Genomic DNA, 17,348 nt, shown 5'->3' with positions numbered 1-17,348 from the left:
TTGTGCTAATGGACAATTAATATATATATATTATATTATATATGCATATATGTTTGAGTATATATCGATGCAGACTATAGGAATTCGTGAGACTGGTTGAAATAGCATTGAATATTAATGCCTATTGCAAAAACATAACATGCTGCACGCAAATGAACAAGTCCATTATATTTACTACGTTTTTTTTTATATTCACTACGATTATGAGCGTGGAGAGATCAAACAGGTGTGAAACAGAAAGAGTGATGGTGCAAATGCCATAGAAAAAGTCCCGAATTCCAAAGACTCCAAGTCGACCTCAGGGGTCTCATCTGGGCCGGCAGTTTTTCCCAGCAAATATCAGAGCACACAACAGATACCCGTTGTTTGTCTTGGCTTTGCACACTGTGAGCAAAGCTGTCCTTCACAGATAGCCTATACGTGTCAAAACACACAACATGTAAAACGAAGCCAAACATGAAATGTTTAAACAATCTGAAGTGTTTAAACATTTTAATTTAAGGGAGTAGAAATGCAAAACTAAACTACAATACTCTGCATTGTTGTAAACAATCTTGTTTTACACTTACAATCGAAGTGTACACTTAGACCTACATGTTGAATAAACTTTGACTTATATAGCTGTAGCTTTAAACTTTATACATCTTAACATGAGATTTATGTGGTAGACTGGTGTCCTGATCCTACAAACCCTAAAGATATCTGCTCAAGGATACCAGGAAGGCATATGATTATTCTCAAAACAATGTTTAACGGGAGCCAACTCCACCCAAAGGAACTGCACGTATTATGTATAACCAAAAGCCAACCCATCTACGACCATTTATACAATTTAAAGGGATAGTTTACCCAAAAATGAAGATTCTGTCATCATTTACCTAATTTAATTTCAAACCTGAGTGACTTTCGTCTGATGAACACAAAATAATTGTTGGTAACCAAACAACAATAAACCCCCATTGACTTCCATTGTATTGACTTCCACTGAGACATTTCTTAAAATATCTACTTTTGTGTTCCACAGAGTCATACACAGGTTTTTTTGGGGGGGGTTTTGGGTCAACAGATTCAATAATAAACAAATTAACTCCCATAATTCAATAAAGAGCTTTAACAAAATACAAATGTTTAAAAAAAGTTCCGCTATTTGCAAACTAAATTAAGCTTTAATTGCATTACTGAAAACAGATTTTATGTGTCTTAACAAACCGAGGCACAAGAACATTTCATTCTTAGTCATTATTCAAACCCTTACAAGTGGCGGCTTATTCACAATGTTAAACGTGTTGTCTTTGCAAGGTCAACTTGTCAAAAAACGAGTTGGACATGTGGCGTAGTATTTCTGTGCTCGATACACTCCCCCAGTGTTCGTACAGCTTTCGGAAAGCTTTTTTCGAACATGAAAAATCGTTACGTAACAACTTTTCTTAGTCCGTTATTGGACAATTCTCCCGGAAAAAACGCGGCAAGGTCAACCAAGGAGAATGGGAGAAGGAGTATGTGCACAAGTCACGTTCACTTGTGTGCAGGAGAGAGAGACAGAACTACGTACGTGTAGTTCAGTTGTGTTTGTCTGTTCACTGCATTTGGGTGATGAATGTTATATAAACGGTGGATATAACGCTGGATTTGGAGATTGAGCGGCGGTCCTAGCGCTAAACCATGCCGGACATGAACCGCATGCGGTAAGTGAAACCGTCTGTGTTTTCTTGGCAATGTATGCGCACGTGCTTTAGTTCCGCCCCCTCACCCCACACGCGTCGCATGTTTTCGGAAATAATCGTACAGTCGTATCTGTCCTTAAAAAATGTGATCAAACTAAAGACTCTACTGATATTTACAGGGTACAATACTATTCTGTAAGTACTCAAGATTAACATGAGATGTGCAGAAAGAGTTAGGGCTGCTTTAAGAAAAACAAAATAATCAACAAAATATTAAACTGGTTTCTAACCCTCAAGCTCCCTGATGCACATGCTGATAGTCGACACTGATGTCAGCAAGCCAATGAAAAGCATGGAGCGTGTGAAACCGGCTGAATTTTCAGCCAGAAGACAAGACGACCATGAAAGACCACAATAATATTTCTCTTATTTTGACCATGCTGAGCGAAAAAGAGAGCAAGTCTCTTCAAGCCCCATAACAAAAAATGTTTGTGAAGTGTAACATTAGAACTTTAAATAGGTCCTGGTCCATATGAGACCAGTTATTCCTGTCTGGTGTTGAAAAGAGGTGGGGTAACCAGGTGGGGACCTAACGGCCCCAGACGACCCTTTGGGACCTGCCCGCTCCGCACCACCCCTGTGTTAAGGGCGATGGAAGGTGGATCTCTTCCAGCACAACTGAACGGATCAACAATTCAGGCGTGGGTCAACTGCTCCAACATTGAATTATTGAGCAGTGCCGGATGTCAGGGTGTGTTTTTATGGAACAAAGTTGCTAGGCAACATTGAAATATTACCACCAGAGGTAAACGTTTACCTGCGCGGTCAAGAGCCGTTTATTCTAAGAAATGCGGCAAACATAAAAATGTCCCAAAAGATCCCGCTGTTAAAGAGTTTGAGTGCCAATCAATACTCACCAAGTTGGCTTTGCTTTTCCCGGCAGGCAGCGGTCAGCTTCGCCAGACCCTCGTACTTTGCAGCCAATTGGAGCTTGCCATTTTGAAGGTGAGGGCGACGTGACAGGCTCCCTTCTGCTAGACTGCGATTGGTCGATAGCAAGGTTTCTCTATCCAGCTGTAGCTCCTGGAACTGAACACAGGCGGCCGTTACACATAAGTCAGAGCAGTAAAGTCAAACATATGGTAATACATCAATCAAAAGCCTGAACGTAAGGCTGGAGATGAAAGACTTGTTACTTCATTACAAAAACTGAGAAGAACTGACAGGATAAACTGATCGTATCGCTTCAAAACGCCAACAAACCCATTCAACAACCAAAAGCAAGACCAATAATCTGCCTAGAATCTCCTTTTGTGTTGCATGGAAAAAACTTTCTTCCATCCATTGTTCTTCAAGTATTTTCAATTTTGTATTAATCAGTTGTACAACTCTTGCATGTAGATGGAACAGAGAAGACCAACCTTTGATTTTTAAACCACAGCAACACAAAATCTCAGAGAGCAGATTTTTATTCACGACTTCTGAGTCAAACAGACAGAATGAATAATGCAACTCAATACAATCTAATTTCTCGTGGGTCATATGAGGTTACGCTGCAATGCATCTCTGCGTTCGCAGAAACAAAATCCCTGAGCATATCCAATACCGATTAGCCTGTAAGGAAAGCCTAGGAACGGGAAAATAATAGCCTGTAGATGTTGATTTCAAAGTGACTGAGTACTTTGGCTAATCTGCTTGACTTGCATGGAAAAGCTCATTGTTTATGAGAGCAGATTTGGGTGTGTGCCCATATCCATGTGTGAATATTAAGACATTTAGTATTTGGTTTGTCTTTAGCAAGGAATATGCATCCCCAAAAAATACTTCACATAGACGAATGGCTTTCCTCTACAGAACAAGTTATTTAATGCAATATGTGCTACACGATAACATTAAACAGTGACCACTAACAACCTAAATTTCTGTCTGATCATTACACAAAGCAATGCTAATGTTCTCTAAAAGTTCTCACAAACATTCTTTAAGTAATGTTAAAAGAACTTTTAATCAACGTTTCGTTATATATAATTGCTAAAATGTTCTCAACTTATTATAAAAATGTTTGCATGATTGTTAGTTGAATATTTAAAACGCATCCAAAAATAACGTTGTCATAACGTAAGGGGAATGTTATCCCAACGTTGTTTGTTACTATTGTTATCCGGAATGAAGCTCCTGTGCTGGATTTTGTCTTGACAGCATCTGGTTGTCATCCACTTTCCATCCACTGCATGGATCTGTGCTGTTAAACATCTCTGTTGGTGTTCAACAAAACAGCCATAAAGGTTTAGAGATACATGAAGACGAGTACATAATCCAACTTCATATTTCAGAATTCGATTTTTTCTGTGAACTATGCCTTTGAATCACACTATGGGAGGGACTTTACAGTCATAATTCTTTACAAAGACAGAAAAACTGTAGTTTAGGTCAAACCAAAGTAATTTAAGATAAAAATAATAAACGCATAAAAGCATCGTAAAAAGCTAAATATACATCACAAAGTTCAGTTTGTCTGAACAATACTAAATATTAACATTCAATATTCTTCCATGAATTTAAATTGAGAGTGTGTGTTGAAATAGGACCATAGTCTGGAGAGGCAGTCGGACAATGCTTCATTACCCAACCGCCTCGGTCTGCCACATGTTGCTTAATTACTTTAAAACAAGGTCCCATGATGCAAGAAATCCTGGCACAAAGGCCTGTGGACAAATCCATCCTTTAAACTTTAAGGCTCGTTGTTCGGACTGTCCTCCATGGCACGGCCCAAGACCAATAGACGACTAACCACAGAGGCAAAAAGACACATCCAAACCAATGTCCTCATGGAAATTATTTGCAAACTCTCAGACATGAATCGAAACCACAGACCCCTTCTTTCCCTGTAACCGAAGGTTTGGGTCATGCTGGAACGTCATTTATCTTTTCTGTTGCTGCAAGGAAAAATGAACTGGCAGTTTGTGCATTTCAAAACTTGGGTAAAATTAGGGTGCCTGACTGAGCTAAGCTGGGCATATAAGAGGATTAATGATTTATTCGCTCGACGAGTATTTAGGCTTTCTTGTTATTCCAGCGCGAGACCCCCAATCATGACAGGTGATATTCCCGCTGGTGGCACGATACTGAATCTGTTCGGCTCGAGGGAATGTGAGTATGGCGGTCGGGTTTGATGAAGTCTTCTGAAGATGTCAAAACGGGAGATGCTTGTAATAACTCAAAACACCATGTGTGATCAGAGAGGATTGTCAAGGTTACATGAGGTCCTTTATATCGGGAACATTTTTCATTACTTTATTCAACCTATGATTGGTTGTTAATTGTGTAGGGATGTATCACCATTGCTGTTGTGTGTTGAGAATTGCGCATCTAAAAGACAGCATTACAGTGTAATGCTAAGATAAAAAAATTATATCTATCAGTTCTTGAGTGTCATGAGTGTTAAGAGAAAAAAACCTCACATTTTTTTAACACATTGCATTCTAGAATATGTCTGAATGCAATTTGTGATGCAAGTATGCATTGCATTCTAAGCTTTGTCACAGGGGGCGCTAGAGGAGCCACACTGGCACCAAGATTACCTTATGGTTTATTAAAACTAAATCGAAAATTAATACTTCCATGGTTTCACTGTAAACAGAGAGCTTGCTGTCTTTCCGAACAATCCCTTAAAGTTTAGGAATCCATTTAAAGACTATACAGATGTTGTCGACCACTAAGTGAATGTATTCTCTCTTACAGATTGAACGCATGACTGCAGATGCATTTGAGGATCTTGACAGGATGACAAATGGTTTGGGTACTGAATTAGATATGGCTAGTAATATATTTTCCAACATTTTCGCTCGTAATCAAAAGTGCGTTGGGAGTTTCTCCCGTCTCTTCTGCAAACCTAATTTGTTGAATTTGCATGCATTGCACTCTCGGCTTTGTCACAGGGGGCGCTATAGAGCACTAAGAAAATAAATATAAAAAACAATTAAACTCAAATATCGAAGATGATTTGACGTTTTTGCTAAACGAAATTACAATTGTTGTCTCAAGAAGAAACGGAAATAAGTTTAAGTTGATGCATTACAATTATTAAGTGAAAATAAATAAAAACTAAACTAAAACTGACAATGAAATAAAAATGCATTAAACATATAAAAAGTAATATAAAAATAAACCAATATTTAATAAAACGACAACAGCACAGAACATAAAATCGCAAAAAATGTAAATAAAAATAGCATGACAGCTAAAAAGAAAAAAACGTATTGTACAGAACGATATATATTTTCAACTTGTTTCTCAAAACTGAAATGTAAACATGCATTTCTTAGTGCGGCACGTCACCATACATGTGAAAACCAATGAGATTAGAAGTTCTCGATTTAACGCCTTACTTCAGAATACATTTATTAACCCACTGGATTCATTTGGATTACATTTATGATGGATTTACCACGTTTTGGAGCTTCGCCCATCTGATTATCATAAAAGACGACAACTTGACAGCACGTTAATTAAAATAAAGTTCAACCGAAAACAAGAGAGTCAAATATATCTGGGATGGCATGAGAGTAAAGGAAAGCAGTTACATTAACTTGCGAAAAGTACATTAGCCCTAGGACAGAACAGCCGTCTCAATCCATCATTTCCAATCTGATTACAGGTTATAGAGCTTCGATTTGTTTGATACGGTAGGAATGTTGTTTCTAGGTTAACTGTTTTACATTACACCCGAAGAAACCACTATTTGACAAGCAGGAAAATGTCCTCCAACGTTCCACGGTTTCACTGTAAACAGATAGCTCGCTGTCTATCCGAACAATCCCTTAAAGTTTAGAAATCTATTTAAAGACGATACAGATGTTGTCGAGCACTAAGTGAGTGAATGATCGCATGACCGCGATGCGTTTGAGGATCTTGACAGGATGACAAATGATTTGGGTAATGAATTAGATATGGCTAGACACTCATAAACCAAAATACGGCTTCGCCAAAGTACAGAGTTTCTCTTATCTCTTCTGCAAACCTAATCCGTTTAATTCAACACCTACAGATTAAAGCGACACTCTGCTCAGAACCAAATGTTCCTTTTAAGCAATACATGAATATTTGTCTAGTACTTTAAATACGAGCAGCGTATTCCCTATGCATGCCGGGTTTATTATGCATTGCTGTGCTTTAGTTTAGATTTCATGCAATTACAAAAACCTTGTATCGGTCACAGTAGGACTTTAATTGAAGTCTCTGATGAAGTTTGCATATTTTTGCAACTACTGTTTAATTTTGGATGTCGCACCAGATGTGACTTGTTTGCTAAATGCATCGCATTTCCCTTGATCAATTTGACAATTCAAATTAAAAATTGAAAACAACAACTATGTGTACAATGTCTGTCAACATAAAAGGGAACCTCATAAGTGACCCTTTTGGAATGCTTTGTGCATCCTCTGCATGCGGCATACAAATGCAAAAGCATAATGAGCACATATACAAACAAATATTGTGTTTTTTTTACTGAACAATGATATGCCCCCCTCAGATTTGGTCACTGATTTTAAAAAGGAAGCACAAATACAGTACGCTGCATGTTTTTTATGTTCGGATCGCACACCTGGGATTCCCAAAATTGATATCTAGAAAGGACACCCATACGTTTTGGGGCAGATCTATGCATTCATCCACAGCATATGAACTTCTCTGACTTTTCAACCAGAATCTTTCCACATACAAACCCCAAACCCAAATCATGCATTTGCGAGTACAGGAAAGGATGTTGCTTGTCTTGGAGAGGACGTATCTCTGCATACCACAGAGACAGCTAAGAAACATGCTCCAAACCACTCTTTTAAAAGCTCTGCGATCAATCTTCTAGTTAGTTGGGCACATTTTAGAAGAACATCTGAGACCGTCCTGAGGCTCTTTCTCTCACTCCAGCTCTTAGTATTTCATACTGCTGGGTACGCCGTATGCGTCATAAGTCACCCGGAGCCAATAAGTGCCAGGCCCTGCTGGTGAGCGTGTCTTTCACTCATGCGGTTTGATGATGAACATTCTAAAGCCAGAAAGCGCAGCGGGTCTTTGAACGTGAATGCCTGTGTTTAGACTTTCCAGTATCTTGGTTGTCGGTCCATTTCCTCTCTGTCTGACGCAAAATCCCTGGACCTACAGAGCGTTCGGAATGGCTTGCATTTTCCCTAAACAGGAATTGAAACATACCGTCTAGTTCCGCTTGCAGCTGCCTGATTGTCTGTTTAAAATTTGTGCAGATGTAAGTCCTCTGCCGACCGTGGTCGTGAAACACATTGACAGACAAAATGCTAACGGTCATAAACCTGGGAATACCTTACAGAGCTTTTACACAGCGCAGGTCCTGCTAGGGTTGGATCCATTAGGATAACAGCTTAAAATAACCTCTGGTTTCTCAATATTGATAAGAAATCAATAAAGGCCACAAATAAACAGCCCTGGTGACTACTGAAACGAAACTAGGCCTGTCAAGAGAATCAATAATTCAATGTCAATCATTTATGGTTAGATCTTTTTAGAGCAAGTTAACACGTAAACAAATTCAGTTCCACTTTAAGAACAGAAATTTAATAATGTGTAAGTTCTGGGTTCGGTAATTCATTTGCCTAACTTGTGACAGAATTTATTGATATACATTTGGACAGTGAAGAGAAGATTTATGATCATTTGCATTTTTGTATTTATCAGACAACATCAAACTCGATTGGAAATGCAGTGAATTCAATGCGACTGCAGTCAATACATAACAAAACCCCCATTTTACAAATAAAATAGTTTTGCTGCTGCCCTCTCATGATCTTAGTAAGGTTTCTACCAAAATTCAATATTATCGAAGCTCATAGATTATATTAGGTTGATAAATATTCCAGTTGGACTTTTCTATGCTTCACAACACAAAATCTCCATTTTCACTCAAACTGTACTTCTGATGCCAAATGTACCAAAATATTGCCACAAATGCCAACTTTTATCAGACACATGGCTAGATATGTTTTATTCATAGTCAGATCCCTGCCAAGGCTCTCTATGTGAAAGCGTGAAATTTTGAAAACCGATGTCAAGCCACATGATAAATGAGTACGCAACGTAAGCAAAATACAGTACAAACCATCTGCTTAGTGCAAGATAGTTCAGCTTGGTCGATAAACCATGAATGACCAACGACCTTCTGCTTCTACCACTGATTAATTCAAGAACGGAGCCTGATTCTGCCCTTTGTAGCCTAATGAGCACATAAAGTTAACCATAAAAGCCGCCTCATTGCTATTCATAGCAAACAGTATCCGAGTATTATAAAGCATTTTCCATTCAGTTAAAATACCACAATCTCTCGTAAGAGAATGTAGTTCGTGCATACAAGAGCAAGAGCTGTATCTCACTAGACCATTGTGAAGCGGTCATTGCGGTTGCCCTTGGAGAAGTCAGCGTGTTAATGAATTGACCCGTTTGTGACGAGAATGGTGATGTGCATTGCAGATCACAAGCCTTTGGGAATTTGACCCATATGGCCCCATCACATAACTCTAAATGCACGATTATCAATAAACATGGAAAACATCTCTGAAGCAAGCAGAAGGCCATATGGCGTAGGCTAAATGGTAGCGTGAAATATGCGATGTGTATCGTATCTGCAGTTATCTTTGGTCCAAGGCTTTGATCACGGATGTATCCACTGGCTTCTGAAAATGGAATCCACACTTGGCACCTCGATTTTGATGAAAAATACGTTTTGAGTAACAGTGGGGTGATATTCATTATTTCGGTCTGTTCCCCGCAGAAAGTTTTGTTGCGAGACTTACACATGACGTTCTGCACAGCATCTTTTGTGCCCCGCCGAAAGAAACGGGCTGCTGGGTTTGGCACCATTAATTGAAGTGAAGACTTGTATTTACGAGCTAGTGCAAACATATTGTCCTTACATTACAAATAACAAGGTCTGGCTTCCTGCAGGCATGCGGGGACCTGGTGTCAAGCTACAGCCATCTACATCTCAAATGTCATATATCCCAGTCTAAACTGACACCGGATCAGTCGGTCAAGTGAATGCACCTACAGAGCCTCACAAGAAAGCCACTGTTTCAACACATGCAAAATTGTGGAAAAAAGAGGCTCGAAAACAAGTATGCAGTACGTTGAGAATTACAAGGGATACCACAACGTGTGGAACCGAAATAATGGGGAAAAGCACGGATTATCATAAAACGGGAATATTTAAAGTACCACAGTATTTGAACAGCCTGCCATTTTGTTTACGTTTAACGCAAAAACTTTAAGTAATTCATCATCAAGAACAAATCTTCGGGAAACATTTCTTAAAGAAAGAGTATGCGGTCTGCCATAAAGCGCACGGGTGCGCAGTGCTGTGTGCTACAGGGATGCATGTATGTATGTGTGTGTGTGTGTGTGTGTGTGTGTGTGTGTGTGTGTGTGTGTATGTGTGTGTGTGTATGTATGCATGTATGGGATGGCGTGTAATGCATCATATACGATCATCCCAGTGTTGAAGGAAACAATGTACATCACACAGTTAAAATATCAAGTACTGTACAGCATCTGGTCTGAGGTAAAACTGATACGTATCCAAAGAAACGTGTGTGTAAATGAAGACATACCTTTTCACCGAGTCGCACGATCTGATTCATTTTGTCTTCATCTTGTAGGAGCTCCTTCAGTTCGCTGGTGTTGAGGACCCTGTACCCATCTGGGTAAGAGTTCGCGTCCCTTCTCTGGGACATTCCCGTCCCCGAGATCCGCACTAAACAATTCCGTTTACCTGCCATTTAACTTCCATTCTGTTCACGTGTGCGTGAAGACGGGAGCGGGGCGGCTGGAGAAGCTCTCGTCGGCATGAAGGCGATCCACTGTTTACGGAGACAATGCTGAGCGATTATGGCACACGTTTACAGGCGCCTGCGCGTTCCGCCTTTCACCGCGAGGAGGCGCCGCAGCGGTCACAACGTGCCATGCAGAACTTCATAATGTATTTTATGCAAATTTGTTCTCTTGTTTGTAAACCAACCCACAACTTTTTTTGTTGCTGTTTAGAAAAGCTCTGTTTTGTCTTTTTTTGCGTGTGTGCTTTTTTGCGTTTCGTATATAGAACAATCGGTCATAAAGAAGACTTCTGTGCAATATGCATAGCTTTAAACTAAATGTTTTTTTTCTTTACGGGCTTGTTTTAACACACAAATACAGAACAGTACAAATAACAGGGAAACTATTTCCAAAAGAATTGCAATAAAACATACAGACAAGCAAATTAACAAAAAGCAACGCCTCCCGAACTACTAATCCCAGCATTCAACAGAAAAGGCGAGTCCTTTGACGTCCTCAACCAGCGACGACGCAAAAAAAGAAACATGGCGTCGCATGCGGGAGAGCGATGGAGAGACGCGCTTAAAAAGCATGATATCTTCAAGCAATTACAAGAAAGGCGTTATTTAGAGCCTCAGGGCACCAGCAAAAGAATAGACAAGAATCTTACGTTCTGTCTGAATAGCGATCTGTTCGTCTGGGACAGTGTTAAGAGTGTGTTTTACACCACAAACCTGCGACATCTAAACACCGAGGCTGAAATAAACACGTCCAGATATCAGGTCAGCGTGTATACATATTTATAATAACTCGATTTGTTACTTCAAGTTTCTGAATATCGACCAATGTGACGTCTGACTCCGCAGACTCTGCTTTGCATCAATCCGCCCTTGTTTGAAGTGTGTCAGGTGTTGATCAGCCCCACGCAGTATCACGTGGCTCTCATTGGCCAGCGTGGAGCGACTGTGCTGGAGTTGCCACAGCTCTGGGGCAAGAAGTCAGAGTTTGAGGGCGGACGCTTGGAGATCAACTGCAAGTAAATGCAGACTTGTTTTATAACGGCTTAACCTGGTCAGGTTTAACTTTGACATGTGTTGACTTTGTACAAAGTGTCAGGCCCTTGCCTTTTATTTCTGTTGTTGTGTTTTTTTACAGGACAATTCCTGTGGCTGAAAGGTTCTTCACCAGTGCCGCCTCCGTGACGCTCCGACAGGCCGCCTGGTATCCCAGTGAAACCGAGGAGCCTCATCTAGTTCTGCTGACCTCAGACAACACAGTCAGGTACCTGAAAATGTCTGGCAGTAGCTTTGAAGATATTGTCTGTGAAGAATAGACTGACAATGTGTTTTGCTCGCAGATTTTATAATCTTAAGGAGCCACAGTCCCCTGCGAGAGTTTTGCGTGTTTCTCAGTTAGACGATGACAGCAGTATCCATACAAGAGGGTAAGATTGTAAGCCTTTGGTTTTAAGGCATCCAAGGTTTGGAAACTGTGATATTGTAACACTGTAAACTTTGAGTATATGTAAATTCAGAATATAATGCCGTCTGCCAAATGCATAAATGTAAAAGCTGTATGTCAAAAGTTTTCATTTTGTTAAGTTAATGATAAACTACAGTCTAAAATTCTTCTCTGTTGATGATGTTGGATGCGATCTTCCATGCAGGCGTTCTTATGCAGCATCTCTGGGTGAAACTGCTGTTGCATTTGACTTTGGACCGGTGGCAGATTCTCCACGTCATCTGCACATGAAGCGAGACCTGTTGGTTTACCCACTCTACATTCTGTACGGGAATGGAGAGACGTATCTGAGCTATATCTCTCTCACACACGGGTAACATACTCTAATATCAGAAAGTTTAGGTACAGAAACCTCACTCGGATTAAAATGTTTTGCTTATAGTTTTGTTCTTTTCTCCCTGTGTCAGTAATCTGGGGAAGCCGCTGGGCCCGTTACCCATGTACCCAGTGGCAGAAGATAACTATGGCTATTACGCGTGTGCTGTTCTCTGCCTGCCCTGTGTGCCCAACATCCTGGTTATTGCCACCGAAACAGGAACGCTGTACCACTGTGTGGTGCTGGAAGCTGAGGATGATGAGGAGGGCGGAGTAAGGCTAAATTCTGTTTATGGGTCTCATGATACTGGGTTTTGTTATATTGTGTTGTAAATAAAACGTTGTTGGTAACAGGTTGTAGAGAGGTGGTCCAGAGGCTCAGAAACAGTCCCATCGCTCAATGTGTTTGAGTGTGTGGAGCTGGAGCTGACCCTCAAACTGGCCGCTGTTGAGGAGGAGGAGGAGCCACCAGAGTCAGACTTCACCTGTCCTATCAGATTGCACCGAGGTGAGGCAGTCAAGTGCCCTTGAGATGGCGAAAGTCCGTCTGCGTATTTTTTTGAAAAACCTTTTCGACGCGTCTGCGGCAGGCATGTATTTTGACATGACGTGACGGGCTAAATACATGTTTTGCCGAGCTTTGCATTACTGCTTCCCCTGAAGAGGAGTCACGGAGCGCCACTGATCTAGATATTAATATAACATTTCCTATACTGAAACCAAAGGCAAAAAGTGGACGACTGCATTTATATGAAAACATTCACTGCAGAAAACAAAGTAACCGTTAGTTCTCTTTTTTCCCCTGAAAAACTTTACTCTAGTTAAAGATTATTGAACTTTCAAACTTTTCTGGTATATTTTTTATTCAACAAACAAATTATGCATGTTCTTCCTGAGCAGCCAAGAAAAATGTTCTTAATAGCCACGTATCTAACAGGTCTCAAGACAGAAAGCATTCAGACAGTAGTCTGATTCAAACAATATGCCTTTGTTCGGATAATTTACACATTCATAAATACTGTACCTACATGAAAAATGCTTTGCTAGTATCAGTAAGTGAATGATCATGTCAGAAAGACAGTACTGTATAGTATTTTAACCTGAGCAGCGTGCAGCTGAAGAAGTTTAACCAGAGGAAATGATTTATGATTTGTCGGCTATAATATATCGCCTAAATTTGATTGTCAGAAAAATGACCATTTAACGGCCGATACCGATATGGCCGATTATTTATCGTGCATCCCTAATAACGATGCATAATGTCGTATGTGAACAAGGATGCACTTGTAGACCACCTTTTTGTGTTGTTCTTAAATAACAATGTATGTTACAGATCCTCTGTGCCAGCACAGGTACCACTGCACCCATGAGGCCGGCGTGCACAGCGTTGGACTCACCTGGTTCAAAAAACTGCAGAAGTTTCTTGAGTCTGGTGAGTTAACATGCTCCATCGAAACCTTGAAAACATCATCGGCCTCATAAATTGATCTTCATTGTGAGTTTACTGTACAGATGAGGAGGATAAAGACAATCTGCAGGAGCTGGCAGCAGACCAGCGCTGCATAGTGGAGAATATCCTGTGCACTAAACCTCTCGCTTACAGGTGGGGAAACATTCTACCCTGCATTGGACTGCAGTTCTGGATCAAACTATTTATTTTGACATGTCCCTTAGTGTATTTTTAGTCAAATCTATGTTATTTTACCAGGATAAACAGTTAATATTCTTTTTCCTGCAGTTCACCGGCTCCCATCCGTGGGTTTTGGATCGTGTCCGATCTGTCCTTAGGGGCCACCATGATGTGTGTCATGAATAACTATGAGTGTCTGTTACTCCCTCTGCTGTACGTTTTGAAGAGTTTTTCATTTTGAAAGCCATTGAATTTGCACCTATTTCAATCATCGTCTTTACATTATTACTGATATTTTTCTTAAATTCACATCTGTGTAGAAGTTCTATTCGTCCCCCCTCTCCTCCTCTGCTGTGTTCTCATCCGGGGGTGGGGTCAGGCAGCTCTCCTCTGCGTGGATTGGCTGAAGATTCCTTTGAGCAGCATATTCGCAACATCTTGGCACGTAATTCAACCAATCCGTTAGTGCTGAGGTAAAACATTGTCGCCGCTTGAATTATTCTATAGATGCATTACATCATTTTATGAAAATAAAGTAGACATATTCTTTGCAAGTCCCGCTGTGATGATTGATGTGTGTGTGTGTGTTTTAGAGCTGGGGATAAGGACTCTTCCCCCCCTCCTCCAGAGTGTCTGCAGCTGTTGAGCAGAGCCACGCAGGTGTTCAGAGAGGAATACATCCTAAAACTGGGCCTGGCACATGAGGAGGTGCAGAGAAGGTACAATATAAAGTAGCATGAGGGCATCTGAATAGGTTTTTTATTGTTTTTAAACCCATCTTATTTTGACTGAACCTCGGATGTCCAAATTCGCTTTTTCAGAAATTGGAAAAACTCTTTAAATGATTAAGTACTGTGTTGTCAAAGTTGAGAAGCACTTTTTACTACTTTTAATTAGTCCGAATTTTGCCAAACCCTGTGGCAAACATAATAATATTCAAAAATTTCAATCACGAAATATGAAGATATGAAGATATGAAGATATGAAGGTTTCAGATGGACAGAAGCGATATGTAGATAATAAATGAGTTTTTGTTTTTATCGTTGATAATGATGATTTACAAAATCTACTTATTGAATACACACATTATGCAGTTGACAAATATACTGGTGTGATGGCAAAACTTTAGACAAATTAAAATGAGTATAAATCACTCTTATACTATTTGATATTATATATTTAAATAATTTTGTAAAATAATATATTATTAACAGTTTGCTTCTACATTTTGTCTGGCACACCATAGTACACATGTACAGTATATTTGTCAACTCATACATTGCACTGTAATTCTTTGGACATGATAACATGGCTATATATATATATATATATATATTGCAACTCTTTGATATAAATGCTATTTTTGGAAGTACCTCATAAGGTCCAAGTCCATGGAAATAACACGGCTGTCTTTCAGAGTGAAGCTCTTGAACGGACAGAAGAAGAAACAATTGGAGGATCTGGATCTTTACAAAGTGGAGAGGTGACCACAGCACTGCCTGTTTGATATTACTCACAACCACATTCATAGATTCAACACATTAGTCTGGCCTCTCTTGATAAACACCCTTTCCTCCACTATTTATCATTCATGTTATGGTTTGGAGCAGAATGCACACTATGCTTAAGATCATCTTGTGTGTGTGTTTTGTAGGAAAAGTCTGCGGGAGACGGCAGAACGACTTGCCGACAAATGCGAAGATGCCAAGGACCGTCAGGAAGCCATCATGAAAAGGTTCACTAGGACATATTTAGTTGAATGATTGAAAAAGTGTTGGGTGCCATAATGTCACGTACAGAAACATTGCATAGGTGGCAGTAAATTCACTGCAAAATGATGAAGTCAAAACACTGTTTAATTTTGTTTGCGTAGAGTAAAACAGGTTTTGGGAAGTCTGCGCAGTCAACTTCCTGTGCTGTCAGACAGCGAGAAGGACATGAGGAAGGAACTGCAAACCATTCACGATCAACTCCGTCACCTAGACAACGGAATTAAACAGGTTTGCCTCCAACGGAGTCTGATATTTACACCTGCTCACAATTTACATTTACTTGTAGTGCTGGCAAGAGAGTGCGCTTAAAACTTAGCCAATGTATTATCAGGTCAACATGAAGATGGAATACCAGAAGAAACAGATGAGCACCGGAGCTTCTCCTGCTCGCTCCAACCTCACACTCAACGCCCACCAGAGAAAGTGTGTCCAGGGGGTCCTCAAAGAACAGTATGTGACGCACCATTGAAAATTATAGTTAAGCATCAATATGTCAATGTTGTGTTAGTGACCCTGAAATACTGTCGTCCTTTCTGCAGAGGAGAACACATCGCCGGCATGATGAAGCAAATCAAGGACATCAAAAATCATTTTAGTTTCTAAACACCAGCGATAAGCCAATTTATTAGACTTTCATTTAAACAAATTCAAGAAAGCTACTGTAGTCATTTCATATCGCCATAGACCCTTGTATCTTTATGTCCCCTGCTTAGAAATATTTTACTTTGTATAACCATAACCTGCCAGTTGTGAAAAGGTCTTCAAGAGATTAGCAAACATTTTTGTAAAAACTATTTTATGTGCTGTGTGCACATCTCATTGACAATAAAGTGTTTTGTACATTATGAATATTTTGTTGTTTTAGAATTTTATCAGTTGTGATACCGAAGTGTTGGGCATCCGTGTGATTTCCAAAATAAACACAATGGATTATCTGAGGAGGTCATGTTTAATGACGATATGAAGAAGGAAAAATATCAGAGTTTAGTCTGCTCAATGCGGTCGAACGTCATGTTAGCGACACCACAGTCATGGGTTCAATTTCCAGGGAATGCATGTAAAAAAGTATAGCTTCATTAAAGTTGCTTTAAATGAAAGGATTGCTTGAATGGGTAAATGTGAAACTTTTATAATGTAAGAAAAACAGAACAGGTCACCCGCGGGAAAATAAATTTATAATACTGGCTTTAAAGAGGTGATTTGGACACCTTGAGTGTTTTAAAGGGATAGTTCGCCCAAAAGTGAACATTCTTTTATCATGTATGCTGTCTCCCCCTTTATGCAACCTTGATTGTGTGTGTATATATATATATATAAAAAAAAAAAAAATTTGGTTTGACGTCTCAAATTTTTGTTTCTAGATTATATACATTTAAGTGAACTTTATTTTTGTACAAGACACCATTGATTCTAAAAGTACAATATATGTTCTGGTACAACTTTTTATGTTACTTTGTAAATATCACATTCATGTGAAAAAATGGGCTAAATAGTGACATTTTGTAAGAGAAATGAATCAGTATGGGCAAACTTCAAGCAATATAAAAAAAGACTTACGGAGCACTATGCAATTTCAATCTATGTGCTTATTTTTATTACCCCTGACATAAA

The 17,348-nt window shown here is 39.6% G+C and overlaps 2 protein-coding genes across 2 annotated transcripts in view; one reads left to right on the top strand and one right to left on the bottom strand.

The window, feature by feature from the left end:
* vps37d (VPS37D subunit of ESCRT-I) overlaps positions 1-11,388 on the bottom strand; it is a 22,148-nt gene extending 10,760 nt beyond the window's left edge. The window contains exons 1-2 of the mRNA XM_079479714.1: positions 10,298-11,388; positions 2,582-2,753 (exon numbers count right to left, since the gene is read on the bottom strand). Of these exons, the coding sequence (XP_079335840.1) occupies positions 2,582-2,753; positions 10,298-10,465 (340 nt within the window). The 5' untranslated portion in view covers positions 10,466-11,388. The remainder of the gene's footprint in view (positions 1-2,581; positions 2,754-10,297) is intronic.
* Positions 10,985-17,194, top strand: nup88 (nucleoporin 88). Its single transcript, XM_079479700.1, has 17 exons — positions 10,985-11,281; positions 11,366-11,535; positions 11,655-11,780; positions 11,857-11,943; positions 12,166-12,333; positions 12,428-12,608; positions 12,690-12,843; positions 13,669-13,767; positions 13,848-13,938; positions 14,074-14,178; positions 14,286-14,438; positions 14,559-14,684; positions 15,383-15,448; positions 15,620-15,700; positions 15,839-15,965; positions 16,069-16,187; positions 16,277-17,194. Exons 1-17 carry the CDS (start codon positions 11,045-11,047, stop codon positions 16,338-16,340), a joined length of 2,154 nt encoding a protein of 717 aa, XP_079335826.1. The 5' UTR covers positions 10,985-11,044; the 3' UTR covers positions 16,341-17,194.
* The last annotated feature ends 154 nt before the right edge of the window (positions 17,195-17,348 follow it).

This window comes from Barbatula barbatula (assembly GCF_947034865.1).
Source record: "Barbatula barbatula genome assembly, chromosome: 2".
NCBI classification, from domain to species: domain Eukaryota; kingdom Metazoa; phylum Chordata; class Actinopteri; order Cypriniformes; family Nemacheilidae; genus Barbatula; species Barbatula barbatula.
The sequence above is the reverse complement of the archived record's forward strand: the minus strand, read 5'-3'. Positions and strand labels throughout refer to the sequence as shown.